This window comes from Podarcis bocagei, assembly GCF_964188305.1.
Source record: "Podarcis bocagei genome assembly, chromosome: 18".
Taxonomy (NCBI): domain Eukaryota; kingdom Metazoa; phylum Chordata; class Lepidosauria; order Squamata; family Lacertidae; genus Podarcis; species Podarcis bocagei.
The window spans coordinates 9,089,396-9,117,390 of record NC_138144.1 but is presented as its reverse complement, the minus strand read 5'-3'; the positions used below and the strand labels follow the sequence as shown (position 1 = coordinate 9,117,390).

General features: G+C 42.9%; 3 protein-coding genes across 3 annotated transcripts in view; 1 reads left to right on the top strand and 2 right to left on the bottom strand.

Annotated features, from left to right (window-relative positions):
* Positions 1–20,349, bottom strand: part of LOC308577398 (vomeronasal type-2 receptor 26-like) — a gene marked incomplete at its 3' end in the record, with an annotated part of 74,467 nt that extends 54,118 nt beyond the window's left edge. The window contains exon 1 of the mRNA XM_081177513.1: positions 20,100–20,349. The remainder of the gene's footprint in view (positions 1–20,099) is intronic.
* Positions 43–22,207, bottom strand: LOC308577746 (vomeronasal type-2 receptor 26-like). The gene is made up of 8 exons (XM_081178172.1): positions 22,114–22,207; positions 10,195–10,244; positions 8,598–9,402; positions 6,736–7,027; positions 5,634–6,443; positions 3,233–3,460; positions 2,074–2,200; positions 43–1,468 (listed from the first exon to the last, which is right to left on the bottom strand). Exons 3-8 carry the CDS (start codon positions 8,822–8,824, stop codon positions 570–572), a joined length of 2,583 nt encoding a protein of 860 aa, XP_081034298.1. The 5' UTR covers positions 8,825–9,402; positions 10,195–10,244; positions 22,114–22,207; the 3' UTR covers positions 43–569.
* On the top strand, positions 7,821–27,245 carry LOC308577749 (vomeronasal type-2 receptor 26-like). The gene is made up of 7 exons (XM_081178181.1): positions 7,821–8,269; positions 17,523–17,911; positions 20,838–21,129; positions 21,421–22,230; positions 23,417–23,644; positions 24,495–24,621; positions 24,894–27,245. The coding sequence occupies exons 2-7, from the start codon at positions 17,685–17,687 to the stop codon at positions 25,790–25,792; spliced, it is 2,583 nt and encodes an 860-aa protein (XP_081034307.1). The 5' UTR covers positions 7,821–8,269; positions 17,523–17,684; the 3' UTR covers positions 25,793–27,245.
* The last annotated feature ends 750 nt before the right edge of the window (positions 27,246–27,995 follow it).

Below are 27,995 nucleotides of genomic sequence, written 5' to 3'. Positions count from 1 at the left end.
TGAGCTTACACAATACAGAAATTAAACCAACAGACTACGGAAGATGTCTTAAATGAATTTCTCAGTTTATTGATATACAAAGCTTAGGAGAACGAAATGATGTGAAGTGAGCTTATGAATGATAGCGCATAAATGCGGGAAATGGAGCATAGAAAATTGAATACATAGAACTGGCATAACCAAACAGTATTGCTGAATATTAGAATTGATATGGTTAATAGGTAGTCATGACAAAGGAAACAGACTCAAAAACCTAACTCTTCTCTCCCTCTAGCCTATCTTGTTGTGAGATAAATATAAGTTCCCAAAACACAAAATTTTAAAAAGATAATAGTATACAAACTAAGGGCAGTAGACCAGGACTCATTGTAGTCATGGGCAAAGCAAGGTAGCAAAACATTTCCTCCCATCTTCCTGTTCGTGTGAACAGGACTACACAAAACCAGGGCTACGAATGAACACAATCTCTTTCAGAGGTGGAGAATGAGCAACATGGAGGAGTAGCTGTGTTTCCTTTATGCACTTCTGGACATAGGGAACATGGACTATTTTAAGAATCGGATGTCCCCTTAATTCCTTGTTGTCAGGTGCTCCTTTGTGTTCAGATCAGGCCTCAGCACAATAATGTAGCACTTGGGAAGGAAGATGCAGCCCAGAAGCCCAGCACTGGAGGCCAACATAGAGAAGATCTGCACGGCCACCATGTACTTGCCCTTGGTGCTCAGGTAGGTTGGCACAAAGGAGACCCAAACACTGCAGAAGACCAGCATGCTGAAGGTGATCAGCTTGGCTTCGTTGAAGGAGCCGGGCAGCTTCCTGGCTAGGAAAGCCACCGTGAAGCAGGTGGCAGCCAAGAAGCCCAGGTAGCCGAGGGCAACGTAGAACATGGCCACAGACCCTTCGTTGCATTGCAGGATGATCTCCTCCACCTGGGAGCGCATGTCGGGCTCTGGGAATGGGGGAGAAGAGCCCAGCCAGATGGTGCAGATGAGAACTTGCCCCCCAGAACAGGAGATGACAATGGAGTTGGCCAGACTCTTGCCCAGCCATCTCCTCACCCTGTTCCCGGGCTTTGTGGCCAGGAAGGCCAGCACCACCGTGATGGTCTTTGCCAAGACAGAAGAAACAGCAACTGAGAAGATGATGCTGAAGGCCGTTTGTCGGAGAAAGCAGGTCTGTTTCCTTGGGCGCCCGATGAAGAGGAAGGAGGACAGAAAGGAAAGCAGGAGGGAGACGAGCAGGATGTAGGAGAGGTCCCGGTTGTTGGCTTTGACTATGGGAGTTTCCTTGTATTTAATGAAGATTCCCAACACAATGCCTGCTGTTAAGGACAAGAAGAGGGCAACGGAAGCTAAAACAATTCCCAAATATTCTTCATAAGTCAGGAAGGTGGTAATCTTGGGGACACATTGATCTCTGTCCTTGTTTGAATGGTGATCTTCTGGGCATTTGGTGCAATGTTCTGCATCTGGGGAAGAGAATAAGAATGGCTGCAGCATCACTTACATCCCTAATGATCTGTGCTCTATTAACATTGTGATCTGGGATCAACTGAGAGGCAGTGACCACTCCGCTTCTGTTAACTGCATTGTTTGGATCCTGCCTATTCCTCTTTGTCTGAACCTTTAAAATGCAGACATTGCTTCCATGCAATGTTCATAGCAGTGAGATCAAAACGGTCCATAGATTATATTGTAATAATTTTCACATGAAGTATTTATTTTTATTGTGCTTTTGCTGTTAGTAATTTGCTGCTTTTCATCATCTATCCATTATTTTTGATAAGTGTCAACATTATTTCCTTTTTGTGTGGCTTGGTCTAAAAAATCAAAAAGGAATGCTTTGCGGACATTCCTCTCACAGCTGCCCATTTTGCACCCCAGATATTTCTTCCTTATGGTCATTCCTATCAACTCACTTCCTGGATGTAATAAAGGTGATTAATACTAAGGAAGTCAAGGAAGGATTCCCATTCCCCTATGTCTGCAGAATTCTCACAAAAAGTGTGTGAGACTGAATTTCTGCCCTGTGTTTACTCTCTCCAGGAATTTCTTCCCCTTTGGAATCACCCACCTTCCCGAGTGGAGAAGGTCCCTTCTGCACACTGAGCACAAGCATAGCAGCAAATGGGCTTTCCTTCTAGGACCACCTTGGCATATCCAGGTCGACATCTTTCTGTACACCTGGAACGAGGTACGGCCTAACCAGAAAGACAAGAAGGTGCAACAAAGAGGAACAGTTAGGAGTATTTGTGTGTATGTAATTCACTCAACGCGATCTCTAAAGCATGGTGGTGATCCCTGACAACTGGTCTTGCCAGCTCAGGATGATGGGAGCTGTAGTCCAAAGACAGCTGGGGACCCAAGTTTGGGAAACCCTGATCTACCCCAAGATTTGCAGTTGTGGCCCCCAATGAATCATTCAGGAAATCATCACAGCTCTACATCAATCACATAGAGGTTGGGGAGGGGTCTGTCTGGCAGGGAATCCTGAGAGATCCCAGTTGCCTGCCATCTCCCCATTCCCTTAATGCGGTCAGTTCTCTTTAGCTGCAGAACATGATCTCTGGAATGCAGCCTTGACCCCTCATCAGGGTCCTTTCAACCCCCCGCTGACCATTGGGGTGACCGGAATATCTTGTGCTTTAAATTGAGTTCAGTACAGCTGAGGTTTGAGCCACAGAACTCTGTTTCCTCTTCTCCATTTACCTGTTTCCCTTCTTAAAAGAACTTCTAAGCAAATGACAATGGGTCTGACATGTGATTCCCCCAAATTTCAGGATTCGAATAATCTCACACACGGTTCATTCTCGTGTTTGTGTGTGTCAGAGAGAGAGAGAGAAAGCGCTTTGCTGTTCAATGCCCAACTGAAAGGAGAGTTGGGTTTTGGTTGTTTTTTTGCCAAATTGCCTTAATTGATTTTCACCACATCAACCACAAATTGAGACAAATTTAATACAAGTGAGCTTACTCACAAATTTAAAAAATATACAATAAATCAGTAATTATCATTTGTAAAATAAATTACTTTTCATCCTTCTGCATGTATGAAAGGTCAATATCCTTTATTTGAGCATCCCAAATTCCCCTCCTATCTCAGCTGCTGTAGAAAGAAGGCGTGCTGGTTCCAGCTGTTACTGGACAGTCAACCTGACATGGTCATTCTGCTGTGGTTGTTCAAGGAACAGCACAATCAGGATCTCCTAGCCCCCTCCCCCAATTATCCCCCCTACCTTATTGAATTTCCTGTTCCACTCAATGGCTTCTGGGTTAATGGTGAACTTTATGCCAGCAGATGCTCCTCTCCTTATATTCCCAATTTTCACAAGGGCACGAGACTTATTGGGATAGATCGCCCAGTTCATAATATTGAAGTCCGCTGGCAGCTCCCAGTTCTCATCCAAGCACAGCCTGCCCCTGGAAGTATTCAGACACCGGATTTCTCTCAAGAAAGGGTGAAGCTGGAATGGCAGGGGAAAGCGCCAGCATTAAGAAACTGGGAAGCTACAACAGGCAATTAATCAAGCCAAAATGGGGAAAACACCAGGGCCAGGGGGGCTATCAGCAAAGTACTATAAGAAATTACAAGATTATTTGGCACAACCACTAAAAGATTTAAGATACTTACATTACGCTGATTCTGAAAAAAAGATACAGATCTGTTATCAGTAAAAAATGATAGGCTGATTTCTCTATTAAATAATGACTATAAACTGTTTGCAGACCTATTGGCAAACGACATGAAAGTGCTATCAATGGATTTAATTCATCAGGACCAGGCTGGTTTTTTGCCAGGCCGCCAGATGAAGGAGAATATAAGGTATATAATTGATAGAATATCTGGAGGTTAGAAATGATAAGCAAGCAGTGCTAATTTTTATAGATGCAGAGAAGGCCTTTGACCATTTTTTCATGGACTTCTACGAAGAAGACTATAGAGATGATGAAATTCAGAGAGTCATTACAGTGGTACCTCAGGTTAAGAACTTAAATTGTTCTGGAGGTCCATTCTTAACCTGACACTGTTCTTAACCTGAGGTACCACTTTAGCTAATGGGGCCTTACGCTGCCGCTGCGCGATTTCTGTTCTCATCCTGAAGCAAAGTTCTTAACCCCAGGTACTATTTCTGGGTTGCCAGAGTCTGTAACCTGAAGCGTCTGTAACCCGAGGTACCACTGTACTTAGAGGAATTGACACAATTTATTCTGACTAACAGGCTATGATGATAGTAAACAACGTAATAACAGAAAAATTCAAAATAATGAAAGGGACAAGACAGGGATATCCTCAGTCACCATTATTATTTTAGTTTTAGAGACCCTGGCCAGAAGTAGAAGATCAGATGAAGAAATAAAAGGGATAACATAGGTTAAAGGTAAAGGTAAAGGGACCCCTGACCATTAGGTCCAGTCGCGGCCAACTCTGGGGTTGCGGCGCTCATATCGCTTTATTGGCCAAGGGAGCCGGCGTACAGCTTCCAGGTCATGTGGCCAGCAGGACTAAGCCTCTTCTGGCGAACCAGAGCAGCGCACGGAAACGCCGTTTACCTTCCCGCCGGAGCGGTACCTATTTATCTACTTGGACTTGGACGTGCTTTCGAACTGCTAGGTTGGCAGAAGCAGGGACCGAGCAATGGGAGCTCACCCCGTCGCGGGGATTTGAACCGCCGACCTTCTGATCTGCAAGTCGTAGGCTCTCTGGTTTAACCCACAGCGCCACCCATCTCCCAACATTAGGTTACAAAGCATATAAACTCAAGGCATTTGCAGATGACCATGTGGTAATTGTAGAAGACCCCATGGCTAGCCAACCAAGGGTCTTGAACAGATTCTCAAGTTGGAGAAGTAGCAGGTTTTAAACTAAATAAAGGTAGAACGAAAGTATTGGTTTAAAATGTGACAGAGCAATATAAAAAAGACAAAAAATGGAACTGATGATTGAGAAGAAAGTTTAATATTTAGGAGTATGGATAACAGCTACAAACATAAATATTTTTAAGAATAACTATACAGGCGCTTGGAAAGAAATGGAAAAAAAAACAAATAAAATCTATGTAAAAAAAATAGAGATATCTGGAGGGTGGCAGCACGACAACAGGACTTTTCTGTGGTGGCGCCTTGCTTGGGGGATGTTCTCCCAGAGAGGCTCCCTAGACACCTTTGTGACAAATCTTTAGGTGCCAGGCGAGAAAGTTATTCTGTAACCAGGATTTGGGTGGATAAAACCATCTCTGGGCATTTTAATGTGCTTTTCGTTTGCTTGTTTTCTTTCTTTCGTTTGCTTTTTCTATTCTCATTTTGTATTTTTATTCTGCAAACCACCCTGTAATCTTCAGATGAAAGTTGATATATAAACAGAATAATACTAATATTATCACTACAGACCCTCCAAAGGTCAAAATGGCACCCAGTTGAGAGGTGCTGGAGCTGAGTTCCAGCTGGTTCCCCCTGAAGAAAGCCCTGGGTATAAATCGCAAAATGATCGTTATGGGATGGGACATCCCTATTTTCATCGGAGACATGTTGGAAGGTAAGCTACTATTACTAATAGTAACTATGATATTTTACAGGTTTATCCCCAGTCAAGATCAGCATCTGTGTGGACTGCAGTTTGCAAAAGGGGGAAGGAAATACCTGCCACGGCTGTAGCCTTTGGGGTCCCCATTGCTCTCCTTCCTCCACCATCAGCCTCCTCTGGGATCTAGATGAAAGCGAAGCATGCAAGGCCTGAGCCACAGCCTGAACATTGATGTAAGTGCCATAGCTGTCATAAGACAGGACTCTCTCACGCTCCTCTTGGGGCAATGGCTGCAGTTTCTCCTCCTCTCTGCATCTTATTCTGCCTTTCACGGACAACAGGTGCTTTGAATATGAACACTGAAATGCTTGATTGAAATAATCCCCAAGATTGGTCTGCAATTTATATTTGTCACCTTTGCTGCTCCTTATTCCAGTCTGAATTGCAAAGGACAGAGAACCATGGAGGTGCTGGAATAGATTTGGAGGGAGGAAAAAGCCAATTCTGATTTCTAGCAAAGCTGTTGTGATCCAGACTTTCGCTCCTATTTCCTTCTCATAGATATGGTTTATTGCCATGAGTATTATGATAACATGTGCATTGGTTATATAGGAAACAAATACCCCAATTTGTCTCCATAGGAAAAATGGTTCCCCAGGTGTTATAAATTCATCAAAATAACTTTCTGGTACTCTTTTTGATAAAGCAATGCAGATCCCTTTGCTGAGCATCAGAGGTTTCACAGCGCTCTCAAATCTTTCTCCACTGTCACTGTCTGGAGTGCAGAGGCCAATCCACGTCCATCCAAAATGCAGGAGCAATTCAACAATCCCCTGGTACTGACTTTCCTCTTTGGGAATCATCCGGTAGACAAAAGGGAACAGGGTTTTACCTTCGAGAACCTGGGCAGTGAAGCCATAACTCATCTAGGAAGGAAAGCAAAAGATCAGCAATTTATTTTACTTTCAGCATAACAGATATTTAATTATCTGAAATGACTGACATCTAAATCTCTGCTGGCTGACGCTGATGGGAGTTTTAGTCTGAAACATCTGGAGGTGACAAGTTGGTGAAGGCTCAGTTTTGAAAAAGGGATGTTGGATCCATAGCTCAGGATTTTCCCATTTTTAAAAATATCCCCACTTGACCTCTCCAGAAAGAAAGTAGAATTTTATGCAGTTGAAATTCTCTATGCTTCCATGCTCTCCCACTACTTACCTGTGGGGTTTTGTAGATGCCTGACAAGGCTGAAATCACTTTTGAGATGACAGTACTGCCTCTTTCAAGAACAGCCAGCAGGGGATTCTGTTCTCCACAGTGATAATTGGGAATATTGCATCCACTGCCTGCAAGCAGCTCTAGCATGGCGTCTGAAGTCATCCTTGCATCGAAATAGTTCTCATAGATGTTGTAGCCCAGGGTGATGTTGGGTAAGAGCCTGAGATCCTGGTTGATCTCTTGGATGGTGAACAGGAAAGACAACATGTACCGGGAGAACCTAGCTGCCTCCCTGCAATAAATGAATCCTTTAAAAAGAGTGAAACTGATATTCATATGATTGGAAGGGAGGGAATATTATATGATTCACAAAGATTAGTATTTATTTATCCTTTTACATTAATATCAAACCTTTTCCTGTCTAGCATAGAACAAATATTTGGAGTCCTCTGCTCCATGACCGGAGCTTTGATGCAAACAGCACACAGAGCTGTTCAACAGTGGAACAGACTCCCTCCGAAGTTGACCATGTGTCATGGATGCTTCAGGTGAGATTCCTCTGGGTTCCTTCCATCTCTACAACTCTATGATTCTTTTCTACTGTGATTCTATGAGTAAAAAATGAAGACGCCCCTCAAAATGTGTGATATACTGGGAAGTTGCTGCAAAGCCTGCTTTTCCTGCATTGGTCTTTGACTTCTTCCAAGGGGCTAGACTATAGGTAGATAAGAGACAATTTTATTGAAGGAGGGGAAGCACCAAATACCTCAGTCCCCTTTTAGTTACAAATGAGGCCTGGTGGCTTTCAGGTTTGAGTGTGTGGTAAAATTATAATTTTGCCCATGTTTGGATCACTGACTCCACCAGTGAGGACACCCCCTGGTTATTTTATATAACCATTTTATTTGAAGCATATCGTTCCTGCTTTCACCCATAAAAATCCACCCATTTTCAAGAGTTTCTTAAAACGCTTCTATTTTATTTTTTTTAAAAAGCAGTGACAGAAAGGAAAAAGTGCTGAGATTGGAGGAGGAAACCTTTAATGTAGCCCATGGTGGGCTGTAGGTCTCCTGTGGTATTGTGTTAAGAGAACTGTGCTAAGGTTGTTCACAAATGATCCAAATAGAATAAAGATAAAATAATTTTGGCATCTTGGAAATTGCTTGAGTTTCATGCCTCCCTCTGGGATAGGAAACAGGTACCTATGGATTCCAAGTGAAGAAATATCAAACATCTCACTACTTAGAAATGAGGCCAGTTGTGTATGTGAAAAAAGGAATAATTCCTCTTCATATTTTAGAGACCTGACTCCACGAACAAGGAAGTCTCCTGATTCATATTATTTTATTCATCATTCCAATTAAAGTACATCTTTCCTGCTCTTCAGCCACCAAAAGTCACCTAGAGGATCTTAAAATTCCATTTGTAAAACTGTAACATTCCTTAACGACAGTTTCTAAATTGTCCAAATGGAATAATATTGAATGAAACCTTTGAGCCTTGGAAATTGCCTGAGTTTCATGGCATCCTGCAGGTGGGGAAATTCAGTGCATCCTTTTGAACCCTGACCAGATTCACTAACATTCTTGCATTCTTCTAAAAGCAACACAGAATCAAAGGTAGGAAAGTGTTTTCCTAAGGAAGACCCAGAGAACATGGAAATAGGAGAGGGTTGGGTGGAATCTTTTACTAGGACCCCCCCCCCAGCTCCCATCACCCCCAGCCAGCAAGCCCAAAGGTTAAGGGCAGGGTAGTACAGCAACATCAGCCCTTGGCTCCCCAGCCCTGAGAAAGGGGCTATTTCCTTGATAAATAGGAACCTCTAGAAGGACTGGAGGACCATGAAACTGTGAGGTACATACTTTTCAATCCTAGCGAAGGGTGTCTGAGAAAAGATGTATGGAGTTTCTTCATATAAACGTTTTGGCGAGATGATCCCACTGATGAGAAAGTGTCCAGGCCAGTAGTAATTGCGAGCATCCGTTTGATCCCTGACCAGATTCAAGGGGCATTTCGCCTTGTGGTTCCCGCAGACTCCAAAGAGCATCATGAGCAGCAGAAGCAGCAACAGAAGGAGCAGGGATCTCATTCTGGCTCTGCCTCCTCCTCCTCTTACCTGCCAAAGACACAAAGCAGAAGAACCCAAAGACTCTTGCAAGGTCAGACTGCCTGGGATTTCCCAATCTGGGTGGTTTTCAACTCTACCTTCAGAGCTAGGAAGCCCAAGGCAGGCGCACCCCTCTTTCACCAGCTCTGCAGCTTGACTCAGTCTGTCTGCATCACAGGAAATATTATCTGCACTAACTTTTTCTTTCCCAGACACAGCACAATTAATATTGTCATGCTACTTTCTGAGGCTGATGTAATCTCCAGAAATATCTCCTGAGCTTTCAGAAGATGAGATGACTATAATTTTGATTATTCCAAGTGGAATAAGTTTCACCACAATAACTTTCTGAAGTCTTGAATGACTCAAGTAGCAGGTGCAGAGCTGGAGAAAAACATGTTGGACAGAAGTCAAGGGGTGTGTTTGGGAGAGTTGGAAGTTTGGCCTGAACTTTACTCACAAAGACCAAAGAAGGAGCTGGATCTGACCATGGCAGGTATTTCCTTCCCCTTTTTGAAAACTGCAATCCACGCAGATGCTGATTTCGACTGTGGAGAGACCTGTAAAATATCATTGTTAGTCTTAGTAATAGTAGCTTACTCCCCAACATTTCTCCTGGGGGAACTCTGTCCAATGCAGGAATCTCAACTAAAGCATCCATTAGAGATGGCCATCCAACCTCTGCTTAAAAACCTCCAAGGAAGGAGAGTCCATGGTGGGATCCAGCTGCAGGATTCTTACAACATGATTTAAGAAAGCTCTATGTACTTTAACCTTCTCATACCACCAACATGCATGCCAACCATATCTATTGTCATGACCTTCTAAAACATCAGGGTTTTTTAAAATAACATCCCTTCCCTTAGCCAGCATAAACAGGATGCCTCATAATATAGTCTTAAATCTGGTAGGGAGAATCTGCTTTTGTCTTTAGAATCTATCAACAAATTATATTTTATTCTTGGCTTCTTCCCCTGCCAGATAAATTTTGTAATATCTTTCTGCCACTCTTTGAAGTGTCCTGGATTGCTGATCAAGGGTATTGTTTGAAATAGCATTCTTGACAATACATTCATTTTAGTTAATGATACCCTTCCCAATTGCGCTAAATTCATTCTTCCACACACTTCTAAGTTTTTCTTTATTTCTCTCCTAGCTCTTCTATAGTTATCCTTAAAAATATTTATATTCTTAGCTGTTTTTACTTTTATTTAGTTTAAAGCCTGCTACTTCTCCAAACTTTAGAATCTGTTCCAAGACCCTGCTAGCCACAGGGTCTTCTACAGTTACCACAAGGTTATACCAGATGGGCGGTGTATAAATGCCTTAAGGTTATATGCTTTGTAACCTACTGTTTTTCCTTTTATTTCTTCATCTGATCTTATACTTCTGGCCAGGGTCTCTAAAACTAAAGTCAACAATAATGGTGACAGGGGACATCCCTGTCTTGTCCCTTTCATTATTTTGCATTTTTCTGTTATTACATTATTTATTATCAGAATAAATTGCGTTAATTCCGCTGTGGAATTAATGTGGTTTGCCAATATGTCTGCAAACAGTTTATTGCCATTATTTAATAGAGAGATGGGCCTAAATTTTTTGACTGATAATAGATACGTATTTTGTTTCAGAATCCCTATAATGTAAGCATCTTTCCAAGCATCTGGCACTTTCCCTATATTTAATATTTCGTTCATTACATCTTTTAGTGGTTGTGCCAGATAATCTTGTAGTTTCTTTAGTACTTTGCTGATAGCCCATTTGGTCCTGGGGTTTTTCCCATTTTGAATAATTGCCTGTTGTAGCTCCATCATGGTGTCAGATGCATTTAATGAATTGAGTTTCTCTTTTACAATTTTTGGGAGGTTATTCTGCTTTAAATATTCTTCAATATTATTTATGTTCTCTTTACTGACTTGATACAGTTCTTAATAATACCTTACATATTGCTTTCTTGTATCATTTGGGTTATTTTTCCTTCTATATTTAGTTTTTTTATTAAGTTCATGGTCTGCTTCTTCTTTAGCTGCCATGCCAGCAGTTTGCCTGGCTGGTTGGCAAATTCAAAAAAAATTCTGCCATAACATTTTAATCTTCCATTCAGTTTCTTGATTTAACAGCATCAAATATTTTCATTTTCAATCAGCTCTTCCAGCAGGTCTGGGATTTTTTTGTTCTCTCATCTTCTTTTAGAAAGCATTTTCTTGAATGAAAAAGCCCACATTACTGCCTTACTTGAGTCCCAGACAACCTTCAGATCCAGTCCTTGATTTAAGTTGAACTCAAAATAATCTTTCAAAGCTTTTTCAGCTTTAAGTAAAATTGTTTGGTTAGCAAGAAGTCCATCGTTTCATCTCCACCTGAATGATGTGTTTTTTCATCTTTTAATTCAAGTAGTAATTGGTTATGATCCGAAAGTGTCCTTGGTCACATCTCTACTTTTTGTTGTTGTTCTTAATGATAATTCACTGGATATCCATATTGAGTCACTTCGTCCAACAGATGGCTTTGGTTCTGAAAAAAAGGTGAATTCTCTATCTGCCACCCTCCAGATCTTTCATAGAGGTGCCACTCCAAAAAGGGCCTCAGGTGAGGATTGCAGGGTCTGTGAAGGCCTTCTCTGCAATGACCCCTGTGTTGTGGGATAAACTTCACTAGAGCTAAAGGGAACTCCTGCGGAAATTGTGCTCTCTCTGCTAGTTTCAATTTGATTGTTCGCAAGCACATTCATGAACACTGACTTTTAGGACATTTTGAGTATCTATGGCTTTTGTGGATTTTAAGAATGTATTAACTTGTCTTTTGTATTAAACTTAATCTGTAAAGCTCCTTGTTATTTTATATGCACTCTATATAAATGCTTTAATATATTACAAAAAAAGCCTGAATAGGAATTCTAGTCTACATGAGATACACGCAGGCCCCAAATCATAAGAGGACAAAATGAGTAGGACATCTTAGCTTCATGGTTTCTTAATGCTGGTGCTTTCCCCTGCCATTCCAGCTTCACCCTTTCTTATGAGAAACCCGGTGTCTGAATACTTCCAGGGGCAGGCTGTGCTTGGATGAGAACTGGGAGCTGCCAACGGACTTCGATATTGGGAACTGGGTGATGTCTCCCAATAAGTCTCATGTCCTTGTGAAAATTGGGGATATAAGGAGAGGGGCATCTGCTAGCATAAAGTTCACCATTAACCCAGAAGCCATTGAGTGGAACAAGAAATTCAACAAGGTAGGGGAAATCACAGAGGGAGAAGGCGAGGAGATCCTTATTATGTTTTTCCTTAAACAACCGCTGAAAAATGACCATATCAGGTTGACCAATGGTGTCTTGACCATCAATAACAGCTGCAACCACCACTCCTTCTTTCCACAGCAGCTGAGATAGGAGGGGGATTTGGGGTGCTCAAAGAAAGGATAGAGCCCAGAGGTCCTCAGAGAAGACACCATCTATTTCCGAGCCAGACTGAGATTTTTAAAATCTTTGATTGAATGGACTATGCAATTAAGAAGAAAAGGGGAAACGCCTAGTAAAAATGAACTATTGGGCTTTCATTCATGCAGAAGGATGGAAAGTAATTTATTTTAGAAATTTACACCACAAAGAACTCATAACCAGCCTACTTTCAGCAGCCAGAAACACCATAACCAGACACTGGAGAGACCTGTCAGGAGTAAGCATGGACCAATGGTACCAAATAGTATGGGAAACAGCCCTACTAGAAAAATTAACTAATAAACTGAAACTGACACGGGGACAAACAGAAGAAGACGCCTTCACCCCGGTATGGCTCCCCTTTATCACATACACAGCCCAACAGGACAATGACAATAATCCACCAACAGCATACAAATCAGTATGGCTAACCTGATCCAAAACACCCACCCACCGCACTCACACACGAAAACAAAGACCACCACAGCCAATCACACCCTAGGCCAACCCCAACCTCTCTCACCACCAAAGGAACACAAGTGAACAACACAAGCAACGCTGACACCAAACTCTACATACATTAAACATAATAGAAACACCGCCACCCGACCCCACCCCCATCCATCTTCCCTCTCTCCACCCCCCTTTCTTTTTTCATTTTTTTCTTCTCCCCCTAATGCCTCAACAAATGAAACGGATTTGTAAAAATGTTACATGGGGAAAAAAATACAAGGCATTACACTTACTTCTGTAAAACAAGAAAATCCTTAATAAAATATTTTTTTTAAAAACACAAAAAAACCAGTAAGATGCAAAAAAAAGGAAAAAAAGAAAAAGAAATGATAATTACTGATTTATTGTGGATTTTTTTTTAAATTTGTGGAGTAAGCTCACTTGTAGATGTTGCAAATGGTAAAATAATGTATGTGCAGGAATTGACAAGTTGACAGCTGATTGTTAAGGATGATAAGCTTTTTTTAAAAAAAAACAACAACAACAACCCTATTGTAATATAAGGTTAACGGAAAGTAACGGCATGTGAATTAGAAATAACTAGGAAAATAAATCAGCGGTAAGAAGAAACCTTGCATGCCTCTTAACGATTACGATATCTTTATTGTCATTGTCCCTTGCGGAACAATGAAATTGAAAAACTACATAAAACTATATAAAACTACCACAAAACTACATAAAACTACATAAAACATTCAAAAACCCCTAAAAACTCTAAAACCCCATTTTAAAATACACTATACTACAGAGACCCCTTATGCTGCGTTTAGAGCCAGAATTGCATTAGCGTAGAAACTGTTTCCCAGACGGCTAGTCCTGGCCTTTGTAACCCTATACCTTCTTCCAGAAGGGAGAAGCTGAAAGAGATCATTTCCGGGGTGCGTACTGTCATGTGCTATCTCTGCCGCGTACTGTCATGTGCTATCTCTGCCACTTCCCATCTAAGGTGGGAAGAGTGCACCCAATAATTCTCTCTGCAGTCTTTACGACCCTGGATAGCATTGTTTTTTCCCTGGCTGTGCAGCTCCCAAACCACACGCACAGACCATAAGTTAGTACGCTCTCCACAGTGCAATGGTAAAATGCCATCAACAGGTCCTTTGAGAGATTGTTTTTCCGGAGAATTCTCAGAAAATATAACCTCTACTGTGCTCTCTTCACCAGGTCTTTGCTGTTCTCTCCCCAGGTTAGGTCGTCTCTCAACTCCATTCCCAGAAATCGAAACACCGAAACCTGTTCCACGCACTTCCCCTCAATAATAAGTGGCTGAATATTCAATTTACGTTTCCTAAAGTCCACAATGATCTCTTTTGTTTTCTTTAAGTTAAGGAGTAAGTTGTTTTTCCTGCACCACTCCCCCAACTGCTCGACTTCCTTCCTATAGGCCGCCTCCCCCTCTCCAGCAGTAATTAAACCAACCACCGTTGTATCATCTGCGAACTTAATGATCTTATTACTGGGGTATTTGGGGGCACAGTCAGCTGTATAGAGCGTATATAAAAGCGGGCTCAACACGTACCCCTGCGATGTCCCCGTATTTGTGATGAGATCTGCAGAGACGTGGGAACCCAACCTGACCCTTTGGGAACGGTTTGATAGAAAGTCTAATATCCACCTGCACAAACATGGTGGAAGTCCCAGGTCTAATAATTTGGGCACCAATCTATGCGGAAGAATAGTATTAAATGCAGAACTAAAGTCTACAAATAACAGTCTCGCATTGTTCCCTTGCTTCTCCAAATGAGTCAGGACAGCATGTAAAGCCATTGCCACAGCATCCTCTGTGGATCTCTTTGCCTTGTACGCAAACTGGTAAGGGTCAGGTCCCACTGGCAGACAAGATAAGATGCGCTTCCTCACCAGTTTTTCGAAACATTTCATTATAATGGGTGTCAACGCCACAGGGCGAAAATCATTCAGACTGTCTATCTTTGATGTTTTTGGCAGGGGTATAATGGTAGCGGATTTCAGACAGGGTGGAATGGCGGCTTGGGCCAGAGACTGGTTAAAAATCTTTGTAAAGATTCCTGCCAGTTGGTCCGAACAATCTCTTAGCACCCTGCCAGCCACCCCATCCAGGCCCATAGCCTTCCTTGTGTTTACCTCCTTTAATATTCGCCTCACTTCTCCCTCTTCCACCCTGGCAGCATTTCCTGTAGGTAGTGATGCCAATAGCTCTGGCATCCCTGTTGGAGTCACTGTTGGTGTCACCTCAAATCGGGCAAAGAAGGTATTCAGCTCTCCCACCAAGGAAGCAGTACTCTCTACCACTGATGAATTCCTTGATTTATATAACCAGTCAGATGTTGGACTCCCTGCCACATTTGTCTAGGATCACGATTTCACAGGTGGTCCTCAATTTTTCCTCTGTACTCCGCTTTTGCTTTCCTGATACCCCTCTTCAAGTTCGCTCTTTCTATGCCATACAATACCCGGTCCCCCCAGTTCTAAAAGCAGAATTTCTGGCCTTCAATAATCTCCTAACCTCTCCTGTCATCCCTCATAACAGAGGGAAGGGAACCAATTCGTATTAAATTGGTCTTAATTTGTGGTTGAGAGATTATTCGAATTCTGAAATTTGGGGAAATCACATTTCAGATTCCATTGCCTGGATCTGACACCTTGTGCACTGATGTTGAGTGGATCACCAGATGAAGAGTGAGCAAGCAACAATTTCAGCATTGGAGGGAAGAAATGAGACCATGCCAAATAGTTGGATTCCCTGCTTGCCAAACCTTTTAAGAGGAGGCATCTTATGCTCAGTCAGGAAGGAAGAGCGAGAGGCCTCCTCCTCCAACTCTGGTTCCTCCCATTGAGGCCCCCATTTATGGAGCAAAACCAAGATCAGATGGGAAGTGAAAATAATTGACAGAACAGCCACTGGTAAAGCATTTAGATTCATTAGCTAAGATTGCATCCTACTTAGACTTTCATCTCTCCAGACTAGTAGAAAGTTTACTAAACACTTATTCTTATAGCAGTTCAACCTGTAGCAATCCAATGAAGGCTCCTATATAAATTTAATAATTAAAGGTCCCGAGAAAGCTGACTAGTTTATGTATGTATGCAACCACAGCAGCTAGAACTTTATATGCACAGAAGTGGAAAGAGGGAGGATTGGCTTATGAAACTGGGGGAATATGCTGAAATGGTGAAATTACCTGCTAAACTAAGAGGACATGAGGATGAATCTTTTCAGGAAGAATGGAGACCATTGATATCTTATTTGTTAAACTATCACCCATACATGAAGTCAAAGGCAGGATTTGACATATAAGCAGCGCATTGCTGAAATACGACATTGGGGCTTTGATAATAAAAACATGTTTTTTAAAACATCTGATAAAAAGAAGTAACAAAAACAAACATAGAGAAGGGAGGGTGGAGAGTCAAGAAGAAATTATGTGGGGGTTTTTGTTTGTTTTTTAAACTGTATACGAAGACAAGTGATTGGAATATCTGTGGAGACTTAATAATTTTTAAACTTTTTTTAATGTAATAAAGACAGCATCCACCCAGATTCTTAGGAAGTTGAGGTAATTTGATTCTGTTTTATTATTTTAATTTTTGGAATGTTCTAAAGTAAGACTGTAAACTTTGTTATGATCATCCTGACTTATCTTGACGTAAAGCGCTCTAGGGGTGATTGGCCAAAATAGTGCATGGAATTTATGAAAGATTAAATAATTAAGTAAGAAAGTAAATAAATATTAATAAATAAATTGATAAAGAATAACAAAGCTGCTAGAATGCTAGCCTGGCTTCTGCGCACACAATTTGTTTATGAGTAGAGCAGTTTCTGCTCAAAGACGGGGAGCAAGTTGGTTCCATGTGCAGCAGAAGCTCTCCTTCCCCAGAACATGTCGAAGGGGAAGGGAGAGCCTAAGGCTCAGAGCAACATTTCTCCCCTCAACCAACCCCAGAGAGCTTCCCTCTGTTGGAGAAGCCTTTCAAAGATGGGGTGGAAATTCACTTGAAGTTGCTTCAAAACCACCAACACGCTACTTCCCTTCAGGGGGAGAACCAGAAGGGATTGGCAGGAATCAAATCCACCCAAAGTGGCCTACTAGAAGAAGAAGAAGAGTTTGGATTTCATATCCCGCTTTATCACTACCCTAAGGAGTCTCAAAGCGGCTAACAATCTCCTTTCCCTTCCTCCCCCACAACAAACACTCTGTGAGGTGAGTGGGGCTGAGAGACTTCAGAGAAGTGTGACTGGCCCAAGGTCACCCAGCAGCTGCAGGTGGAGGAGTGGGGAAGCAAACCCGGTTCCCCAGATTACGAGTCCACGGCTCTTAACCACTACACCACACTGGCTCTCTAAAGCATCCCTAACAGCTAGCCATCCAAACTTAAAAACCTCCAAGGAAGGAGATTCCATGGTCGGATCCAGATGCAGGGCTCTTCGTTGGTCCTTGGGAGCAAAGTTCAGGCCAAACTTCTATTTCCCCAAAACACCTTTTGACTTTTCATCATCATGTTTTTCTCCAGCTCTGCACCTGCTGCCTGAGCCATTCAAGACTTCGGAAAGTTATTGTGATGAAACTTATTCCACTTGGAATAATCAAAATTATAGTGATCTCATCTTCTAAATGCTCAGGAGATATTTCTGGAGGTTACATCAGCCTCAGAAAGTAGCATGAATATATTAATTGTGCTGTGACTGGGAAAGAAAAAGTTAGTGCAGAGATTATTTCCTGTGTTGGAGACAGACTGAGTCAAGATGCAGAGCTGGCGAAAGAGGGGTGTGCCTGCCTTGGGCTTCCTAGCTCCAAAGGTAGAGTTGAAAACCACCCAGATTGGGAAAGCCCAGGCAGTCTGGCCTTGCAAGAGTCTTTGGGTTCTTCTGTTTTGCCTCATTGGCAGGTAAGAGGAGGAGGAGGCAGAGCCAGAATGAGATCCCTACTCCTTCTGTTGCTGCTTCTGCTGCTCATGATGCCCTTTGGAGTCTGCGGGAACCACAAGGCGAAATGTCCCTTGAATCTGGTCAGGGATCAAACGGATGCTCGCAATTACTACCGGCCTGGACACTTTCTCATCAGTGGGATCATCTCTCCAAAACGCTTTTATAAGGAAACTCCATATGTCTTTTCTCAGACACCCTTCGCCAGGATTGAAAAGTATGTACTTCACAGTTTCACGGTTCTCCAGTCCTTCTAGTGGTTCCTATTTATCAAGGAAAGAGCCCCTTTCTCAGGGCTGGGGAGCCAAGGGCTGATGTTGCTGTACTACCCTGCCCTTAACCATTGGGCTTGCTGGTTGGGGGTGATGGGAGCTGGGGGGGTCTGCTAAAAGATTCCACCCAACCCTCTCCTATTTCCATGTTCTCTGGGTCTTCCTTAGTGAAACACTCTCCTACCTTTGATTCTGTGTTGCTTTTAGTAGAATGCAAGGATGCCAATGAATCTGGTCAGGGGTCAAAAGGATGCACTGAATTTCCCCACCTGCAGGATGCCATGAAACTCAGGCAATTTCCAAAGCTCAAAGGTTTCATTCAATATTATTCCATGTTACAGTTTTACAAATGGAATTTTAAGATCCTCTGGGTGACGTTTGGGGGCTGAAGAGCAGGAAAGATGTGCTTTAATTGAAATGATAAATAATATGAATCAGGAGACTTCCTTTTCATGGAGTCAGGTCTCTAAAATGTGAAAAGGAATTATTCCTTTTTCTCACACACAAACAACTGGCCTCATTTCTAAGTAGTGAGATGTTTGATGTTTCTTCACTTGGAATCTATAGGTACCTGTTTCCTATCCCAACCTTATCACAGTTCTAGTAACACGATGGAACAGGAGGCCTACAGCCCACCATGGGGAAATCTGTCTGAGCTACATTAAAGGTTTCCTCCCCCAATCCCAGCACTTTTCCCTTTCTGTCACTGTTTTTTTAAAAAAATTAGAAGCGTTTTAAGAAACTCTTGAAAATGCTTGTATTTCTATGGGTGAAGAGCAGGAATGATATGCTTCAAATAAAATGATTATATGGAATAACACAGATCAGGGTGTGTCCTCATTGGTAGAGTCACTGATGAAAAACATGTGCAAAATTATAGGTTTTACCACGCACTCAAACCTGAAAGCCACTAGACCTCAATTGTAACTAAAAGGGGACTGAGGTAATACTTGGGGATAAACATGACAGCTAAAAATGGGAACTTGTTTAAAGACAATTATGAAAAATGTTGGACGGAGGTTAAAAAGGATTTAGAAATATGGTCAAATCTGAAGCTTTCCTTTTTGGGCCGAATTGCGGTTATAAGGATGAATGTACTGCCAAGAATGTTAATTTTTGTTCCAATCATTACAAATTTTAGACAAGATGGATTGTTTCAAGAAGTGGCAGAGAGACATCTCTAGATTTGTCTGGCAGGGCAAAAAGCCCAGAATAAAATTTAAAATATTAACTGATGTAAAAGAAAGAGGGGGGTTTGCCCTGCCAGACCTTAAACTCTACTATGAATCAGCAGCTTTCTGCTGGTTGAAAGATTGGCTACTTCTTGAGAACACTGACATTCTGGATCTAGAAGGTTTTAATAATGTTTTTGGGTGGCACGCATACTTGTGGTACGGCAAGGTTAAAGCTCATAAAGCATTTAAAAACCATATTGTCAGGAGAGCACTGTTTAATGTTTGGACAAGGTATAAGGAATTACTTGAAAATAAAACCCCAAGGTGGTTGTCACCAATAGAGGCGAAGGCTCAGAAAAGGCCCGATATGGAGGCCAAATGGCCAAAATATTGGGAGATTTTGGAGCAAGAAGGAGACAAATTGAAATTGCAGAGTTTTGAGAAACTAAAAGATAGAGTGCGAGATTGGTTTCATTATTACCAAATAAGAGAAGTATACAATCTGGACAAAAAAATTGGCTTCCAGGTGGAAAAATCAAAGTTGGAAACAGAACTGTTAGAACCCAAAACTAAGATTTTGTCAAAGATGTATAACTTGCTTTTGTTTTTTGTAATTCTCTTTTTATCATATTAGGGTTATTCTCTGTCTTTATTTTTTGAGTTTAAACTTTGAAATTTTCTAATGTCTGTAAAACTTTAATAAATATTACTTTAAAAAAATAAAATAAAAGGGGACTGAGGTATTTGGTGCTTCCCCTCCTTCAATAAAATTGTCTCTTATCTACCTATAGTCTAGCCCATTGGAAGAATTCAAAGGCCAATGCAGGAAAAGCAGGCTTTGCAGCAACTTCCCAGTATAGCACACATTTTGAGGGGCCCCTTCATTTCTTACTCATAGAACCACAGTAGAATAGAATCATGGAGTTGTAGAGATGGAAGGAACCCAGAGGAATCTCACCTGAAGCATCCATGACACATGGTCACCTTCAGAGGGAGTCTGTTCCACTGTTGAACAGCTCTGTGTGCTGTTTGCATCAAAGCTCCGGTCATGGAGCAGAGATTTCCAAATTTTTGTTCTGTGCTAGACAGGAAAAGGTTTGATATTAATGTAAAATGATAAATAAATATTAATCTTTGTGGATCATATAATGTTTCCTCCCTCCCATTAATATGAATATCAGTTTCACTCTTTTTAAATAATTCATTTATTGCAGGAGGGCAATTATGTTCTACGGGTACATGTTGTCTTTCCTGTTCACCATCCAAGAGATCAACCAGGATCTCAGGCTCTTAGACCATGACACATGGTCACCTTCGGAGGGAGTCTGTTCCACTGTTGAACAGCTCTGTGTGCTGTTTGCATCAAAGCTCCGGTCGTGGAGCAGAGATCTGCAAATTTGTATTCTATAGGTAAAGGTAAAGGGACCCCTGACCATTAGGTCCAGTCGTGGCCGACTCTGGGGTTGCGGCGTTCATCTCGCTTTATTGGCCGAGGGAGCCGGCGTACAGCTTCCGGGTCATGTGGCCAGCATGTCTTTATTCTATTTATTTTTATTCTATACTAGACTGTAAATGGTTTGATATTAATGCAATAGGATTAATCAATAAATACTAATCTTTTTGGATCATATAATGTCCCCCCCCCCCATCATATGAATATCAGTTTCACTCTTTTAAAAGGATTCATTTGTTGCAGGGAGTCAACTAGGCTCTATTCGTACATGTTGTCTTTCCCGCTGACCATCCAAGAGATCAACCAGGATCTCAGGCTCTTACCCAACATCACCCTGGGCTACAACCTCTATGAGAACTATTTAGATGCAAAGATGACTTCGGACGCCATGCTAGAGCTGCTTGCAGGCAGTGGATGCAATATTCCCAATTATCACTGTGGAGAACAGAATCACCTGCTGGCTGTTCTTGAAAGAGGCAACACTGTCATCTCAAGAGTGATTTCAGCCTTGTCAGACATCTACAAAATCCCACAGGTAAGTATTGGGAGAGCATGGAAGCATAGAGAATTTCAACTGCATAAAATTCTACTTTCTTTCTGGAGAGGTCAAGTGGGGATATTTTTAAAAATGGGAAAATCCTGAGCTATGGTCCAACATCCCTTTTTCAAAACTGAGCCTTCACCAACTTGTCACCTCCAGATGTTTCAGACTAAAACTCCCATCAGGCTCAGCCAGCAGAGATTTAGATATCAGTCATTTCATATGTTTAAATACCCGTTATGATGAAAGTAAAATAAATTGCTGATCTTTTGCTTCCCTTGCTAGATCAGTTATGGCTTCACTGCCCAGGTTCTCGAAGGTAAAACCCTGTTCCCTTTTGTCTACCGAATGAGTCCCAAAGAGGAAAGTCAGTACCAGGGGATTGTTGAATTGCTCCTGTATTTTGGATGGACGTGGATTGGCCTCTGCACTCCAGACAATGACAGTGGAGAAAGATTTGAGAGCGCTGTGAAACCTCTGCTGCTCAGCAAAGGGATCTGCATTGCTTTATCAAAAAGAGTACCAGAAAATGATCTAAATCAATTTATCAGGCCTGGGGAACCTTTTTTCCTATGGAGACAAGTTGGGGTATTTTTTTACTATGTAACCAATGCAATGGGCATCATGCTACTCCTGGCAATAAACATAGTCTATGAGAAGGAAATAGGGGCAAAAGTCTGGATCACAACAGCTTTGCTAGAAGTCGGAACTGGCTATTACATCCCTACAAATGACTTCCAGTACCTCCATGGTTCTCTGTCCTTTGCAATTCAGACCGGAATAAGGAGCAGCAAAGGTGACAACTATAAATCACCGTCCAATCTTGTGGATTCTTTGGATGAAGCGTTTCAGTGTACATATTCAAAGCATTTGTTGTCCGTGAAAGGCAGGATAAGATGCAAAGAGGAGGAGAAACTGGAGCCATTATCCCAATGGGAGCCTGAGAGAGTCCTGTTTCTAGACAGCTATGGCACTTACATCAATGTTCAGGCTGTGGCTCAGGCCTTGCATGCTTCGCTTTCATCTAGATCCAAGAGGAGGCTGATGGTGGAGGAAGGAGAGCAATGGGGACACGCAAGGCTACATCCGTGGCAGGTATTTCCTTCCCCCTTTTTGCAAACTGCAGTCCACACAGATGCTGATCTTGACTGTGGATAAACCTGCAAAATATCATAGTTACTATTAGTATTAGCAATAGTAGCATACCGCCCAACATTGGTATTCAACTCTGTTGAAAATAGAGACGGCCCATTCCATAACGATAATGTTACTGCTTATAAAGGAAAAGAGACCCCTGACCATTAGGTCCAGTCGTTGCCGACTCTGGGGTTGTGGCGCTCATCTCGCTTTATTGGCCGAGGGAGCCGGCATACAGCTTCGAACCGCCAACCTTCTGATCAGCAAGTCCTAGGCTCTGTGGTTTAACCCACAGCGCCACCTGCGTCCTTTACTGCTTATACCCAGGGCTTTTTTTCAGAGGGGAACTCGCTGGAACTCAGTTTTGACACCTTTCAGGTGGGTGCCATTGCCAATGTAAGAAGGAGGTGTTCATGGTGAGTTCCGGCACCTTCTTTTCTAGAAAAATAGCACTGCTTATACATCTACTTCAGTTGCCTCCTCACTCTGGGCAGCTCCCAAAATAAAGAAATTCATACTAAAATATTAAACATTTAAAAATTCCTGATATAGGATTGGACAGCTTGTGGGTTGGATAATTCCACATCCACCAATATTACATCTAAGGAAGACTGTTTGAAATCGCTTCTTGTGGACGCAAATCCCCAAATTTCACGTGGGGTGGCAATCTTTATTGTGCAGGCTCTGAAACTCAGGGCTACTCTGACTGGGTAGTGTGTCCTAGACCTGGACCTGTTTTAAATTCTTTTATTACTTTTTAACCCAATGTGCCGAGCCTATTTTTGGGGCCATTTTATGCTTTATATACATCCGCATTTTAAATTCTTGGCGCTGGAATAAGATCCACTATTTGACTACTGATTCAAAACCCTAAAATGTATTTTATATAATTGACTTTTTATTTCTATTCTTTGTATATCATATTGTTGTTTTATTGCTATGGCCGATGGCTGAAGCAAATAAAGATTACTTACTTACTTACTTACTTGCATGGTCTGTAGTAATAGAAATGGCTGAATAGGAATTCCAGTCTACATGAGATACACGCAGGCCCCAAATCATAAGAGGTTGAAGTGAGTAGGACTGAGATATCCATCTTGGCTTCAAGGTTTCTCAGTGCTGGTGCTTTCTTCTGTCCTTCCAGCTTCACTCTTTCTTAAGAGAAATCCAGTGTCTGAATACTTCCAGAGGCAGGCTGTGCTTGGATGAGAACTGGGAGCTGCCAGGAGACTTCGATATTATGAACTGGGTGATGTCTCCCAATAAGTCTCATGTCATTGTGAAAATTGGGAATATAAGGAGAGAGACGTCTGCTAGCATAAAGTTCACCATTAACCCAGAAGCTATTGAGTGGCCCAAGAAATTCAACAAGGTAAGGGGAATCACAGAGAGGGGAGGCCAGGAGATCCTGAATATATTTTTCCTTGAACAACTGCTGCAAAATGACTATATCAGGTTGATCAATGATGTCTTGACCGTCCAATAACAGCTGCAACCGCCACTCCTTCTTTCCACAGCAGCTGAGATAGGAGGGGGATTTGGGGTGCTCAAAGAAAGGATAGAGCCAAGAGGTCCTTAGAAAAGACACTATCTATTTCCAAACCAGACTGAGAATTTAAGAATTCTGGACAGAATGTTTAACCGAATGGACTACGTAGAAGAAAAGGGAAAACACCTAGTAAAAGTGAACAATTGGGTTTTCATACATGCAGAAGGATGGAAAGCAATTTATTTTTGAAATTTTGAAAGGCTGCAGACCAGAGATCTGTTTGAAATCACTCTATGTGTAAATTAAGGTAAAGGTAACGGGACCCCTGACCATTAGGTCCAGTCGTGTCCGACTCTGGGGTTGCGGTGCTCATCTCGCTTTATTGGCTGAGGGAACCTGCGTACAGCTTCTGGGTCATGTGGGCAGCAGGACTAAGCCGCTTCTGGCGAACCAGAACAGCGCACGGAAATGCTGTTTACCTTCCCGCTGGAACGGTACCTATGTATCTACTTGCACTTTGACTTGCTTTCGAACTGCTAGGTTGGCAGGAGCAGGGACTGAGCAATGGCAGTTCAGCCCGTCACGGGGATTCGAACCACCGACCTTCTGATCGGCAAGTCCTAGGCTCTGTGGTTTAACCCAAAGCGCCAGCCGCGTCCCTATGACTGAATTACATACCCACAAATATTCCTAACTGTTCCTCTTTCTTGCACCTTCTTGTCTTTCTGGTTAGGCCGTGCCTCGTTCCAGGTGTACAGAAAGATGTCGACCTGGATATGCCAAGGTGGTTCTAGAAGGACAGCCCATTTGCTGCTATGCTTGTGCTCAGTGTGCAGAAGGGACCTTCTCCGCCCAGGAAGGTGGGTGACTCCAAGGGGGAAGGTATTCCTAGAGAGAGTAAACACAGGCCAGAAATCCAGTCTCACACACTTTTTGTGAGAATTCTGCAGACATTGTGGAATGTGGCACCTTCCTCAATTTCTTTAGGATTAATCACCTTCATTACATCCCGGAAGAGAGTTGAAAGGAATGATCACAAGGAAGAAATCTCTAGGATTTCTTCAAAACGTAATAGAGCACAGATCATTAGGGATGTAAGTGATGCTGCAGCCACTCTTTTTCTCTTCCCCAGATGCAGAACATTGCACCAAATGCCCGGAAGATCACCATTCAAACAAGGACAGAGATCAATGTGTCCCCAAGATTATCATCTTCCTGGCTTATGGAGAACATTTGGGAATCATTTTAGCTTCCATTGCCCTCTTCTTGTCCTTAACAGCAGGCATTGTGTTGGGAATCTTCATTAAATACAAGGAAACTCCCATAGTCAAAGCCAACAACCGGGACCTCTCCTACATCCTCCTCGTCTCCCTCCTGCTTTCCTTTCTGTCCTCCTTCCTCTTCATCGGGCGCCCAAGGAAAGAGACCTGCCTTCTCCGACAAACGGCCTTCAGCATCATCTTCTCAGTTGCTGTTTCTTCTGTCTTGGCAAAGACCATCACGGTGGTGCTGGCCTTCCTGGCCACAAAGCCCGGGAACAGGGTGAGGAGATGGCTGGGCAAGAGTCTGGCCAACTCCATTGTCATCTCCTCTTCTGGGGGGCAAGTTCTCATCTGCACCATCTGGCTGGGCTCTTCTCCCCCATTCCCAGAGCCCGACATGCGCTCCCAGGTGGAAGAGATCCTCCTGCAATGCAACGAAGGGTCTGTGGCCATGTTCTACGTTGCCCTTGGCTACCTGGGCTTCTTGGCTGCCACCTGCTTCACGGTGGCTTTCCTAGCCAGGAAGCTGCCTGGCTCCTTCAACGAAGCCAAGCTGATCACCTTCAGCATGCTGGTCTTCTGCAGTGTTTGGGTGTCTTTTGTGCCCACCTACCTGAGCAACAAGGGCAAGTACATGGTGGCCGTGCAGATCTTCTCTATGTTGGCCTCCAGTGCTGGGCTTCTGGGCTGCATCTTCCTTCCCAAGTGCTACATTATTGTGCTGAGGCCTGATCTGAACACAAAGGAGCACCTGACAACAAGGAATTAAGGGGACATCTGATTCTTAAAATAGACCATGTTCATGATGTCTAGAAGTGCATAAAGGAAACACAGCTACTCATCCATGCTGTTTATTCTCCACCTCTGAAAGAGAATGTGTTCGTTCTTAGCCCGGGTTTTAGGAAGTCCTGTTCACATGAACAGTAAGATGGGTGGGAATCTTTTGTATGCTGTGTCATTTACAAGTGCACTTCATGTCATTTCGTTCTCCTAAGTTTTGTATATCAATAAACTGAGAAATTAATTTAAGTTATCTTCTGTAGTCTGTTGGTTTAATTTCTGTATCGTGTAAGCTCTGCTCCCTGTTCCAAAGAGTAGCAGCTGACCTTAGCCAAGCCTTGACTGAAAAGCGGTTTTATGTAGATGTTAAACAATGTGGGGACAGGATTCAGCCCTGTGGAACCCCACATTCAAGGCTCCCGGAGCTGAAAAACATTCCCCAAGTAACACTGTCTGGAAATGACCATCCAAGAAGGACTGGAACCACCGCAAAGCGCTGCCACCCACCCCTCGCTCGGAGAGTCACTCCAGAAGGATACCATGCTCAATGGTACCGAAAGCCGGTGAGACGTTGAGAAGAATTATCAGGGACATGTTTCTCTCTCTCAACAGAGGTCACCATACTGGACGACCAAAGCAGTTTCTGTGCCAAAACCAGGCCTAAACCCCACTTGAAATCCATTACCAAGACAAGACCAAGGAAGTCCAGCACTTCCACTGCCTCCCTGCAGATGTGAAGGAGAAATAGAGCGGAGTGTTGTCAGCATAATTCTGATAACATACTCCAAACCTCCGGATAATCGCACCCAGTGGTTTCATGTAGATGTTAAACAATGTGGGGGAGAAGAAAAAGAAGAAGAAGAAGAAGAAGAAGAAGAAGAAGATTTTATTTATATCCCGCCCTCCCCAGCCGAAGCCGGGCTAAGAGCGGCTAACAATAAAAGTAACACAGAATTCTAAAATCAATTCATTCTAAAATCAATTCAAAATCAAATTGATGGCACCCATTGGGCTACAGTTCTGCGGGGATGACCAAAGGAGGGGGTCCGACTGTGGCCTGGCTGAACAGCTCCATCTTGCAGGCCCTGCGGAAAGATGTCAAGTCCCGCAGGGCCCTAGTCTCTTGGGACAGAGCGTTCCACCAGATCGGGGCCACGGCCGAAAAAGCCCTGGCTCTGGTTGAGGCCAGCCTAACCTCCCTGTGGCTCGGGACCTCCAAGATGTTTTTGTTTGAAGACCATAAGGTCCTCCATGGGACATACCAGGAGAGGCGGCCCCGTAGATACGAGGGACCTAGGCCCTATAGGGCTTTAAAGGTTAAGCCAGCATCTTAACCTTATCCTACATATTATTATTATTCAACTACCAGATTTTTAGAAGACATCTGAAGGCAGCCCTGTTTAGGGAAGCTTTTAATGTTTGATGTATTACAGTATTTTAAGATTTTTTTGGAAGCTGCCCATAGTGGCTGGGGAAGCCCAGCCAGATGGGCGGGGTATAAATTATTATTATTATTATTATTATTATTATTATTATTATTATTATTATTATTATTATTATCCTGTACTCCACTGGGAGCCAGTGCCCTGTGGATAGGATCGAGCCCTGTAAACCCCACATTCAAGGCTCCCGGAGCTGAAAAGCGTTCCCCAACTAACACCGTCTGGAAACGACGTCAGACCTAAACTGACGCGCAGCGGAAACTACTAATGCAGAGTTTTTAATTGACTTTACTGAGTTAAAATAAACTTCTTCCTAAACAACATGGTTCCAAAGAGTTTGACGGAGATGACACACTGCTCACAACGGAGGCAGACTGACTCTGACTGAAACCTGACAGAGAACGCAGGGACAAAATGGCTGCCCAGTCCCAGGCCAGAGTGACTCCGCAGTCAGCAGTCCGGCCTGGAGAAGAGGACGAGGCCCAAAGGACGGCGCAGTCCCAGCACTTCCCAGCCTGCTGGGCTGCTTCTTGGTCCCATGGCCGAAACCCCACTGGAAACGGACCCAGAAAACCAGTTTCTTTCAAAAGCGCCTGGATCTGGTCTGCGGCCACTCGCTCCAGAACATTCCTCAGGAAAGGGAGATGAGAAACTGGCCGGTGGTTCGTGAGGTTTTCTGAATGCAACCACAAGAGCCAGGACTTTATACACCCGGAAGTGGAAAGAAGGAGAATTCCCCACCAAGGAGGA

Bases quoted from the DNA above. Each gene is read 5' to 3' on its own strand.
- LOC308577749 (XM_081178181.1), top strand. From the start codon at position 17,685: ATGAGATCCCTACTCCTTCTGTTGCTGCTTCTGCTGCTCATGATGCCC. The intron at 21,130-21,420 runs GTAAGTATTGGG...TTCCCTTGCTAG, and splicing joins ACATCTACAAAATCCCACAG to ATCAGTTATGGCTTCACTGC. The intron at 22,231-23,416 runs GTATTTCCTTCC...CTGTCCTTCCAG, and splicing joins CAAGGCTACATCCGTGGCAG to CTTCACTCTTTCTTAAGAGA.
- LOC308577746 (XM_081178172.1), bottom strand. From the start codon at position 8,824: ATGAGATCCCTGCTCCTTCTGTTGCTGCTTCTGCTGCTCATGATGCTC. The intron at 7,028-8,597 runs GTATGTACCTCA...CATTTATTGCAG, and splicing joins CCCTTCGCTAGGATTGAAAA to GGAGGCAGCTAGGTTCTCCC. The intron at 6,444-6,735 runs GTAAGTAGTGGG...TTTCCTTCCTAG, and splicing joins GCATCTACAAAACCCCACAG to ATGAGTTATGGCTTCACTGC.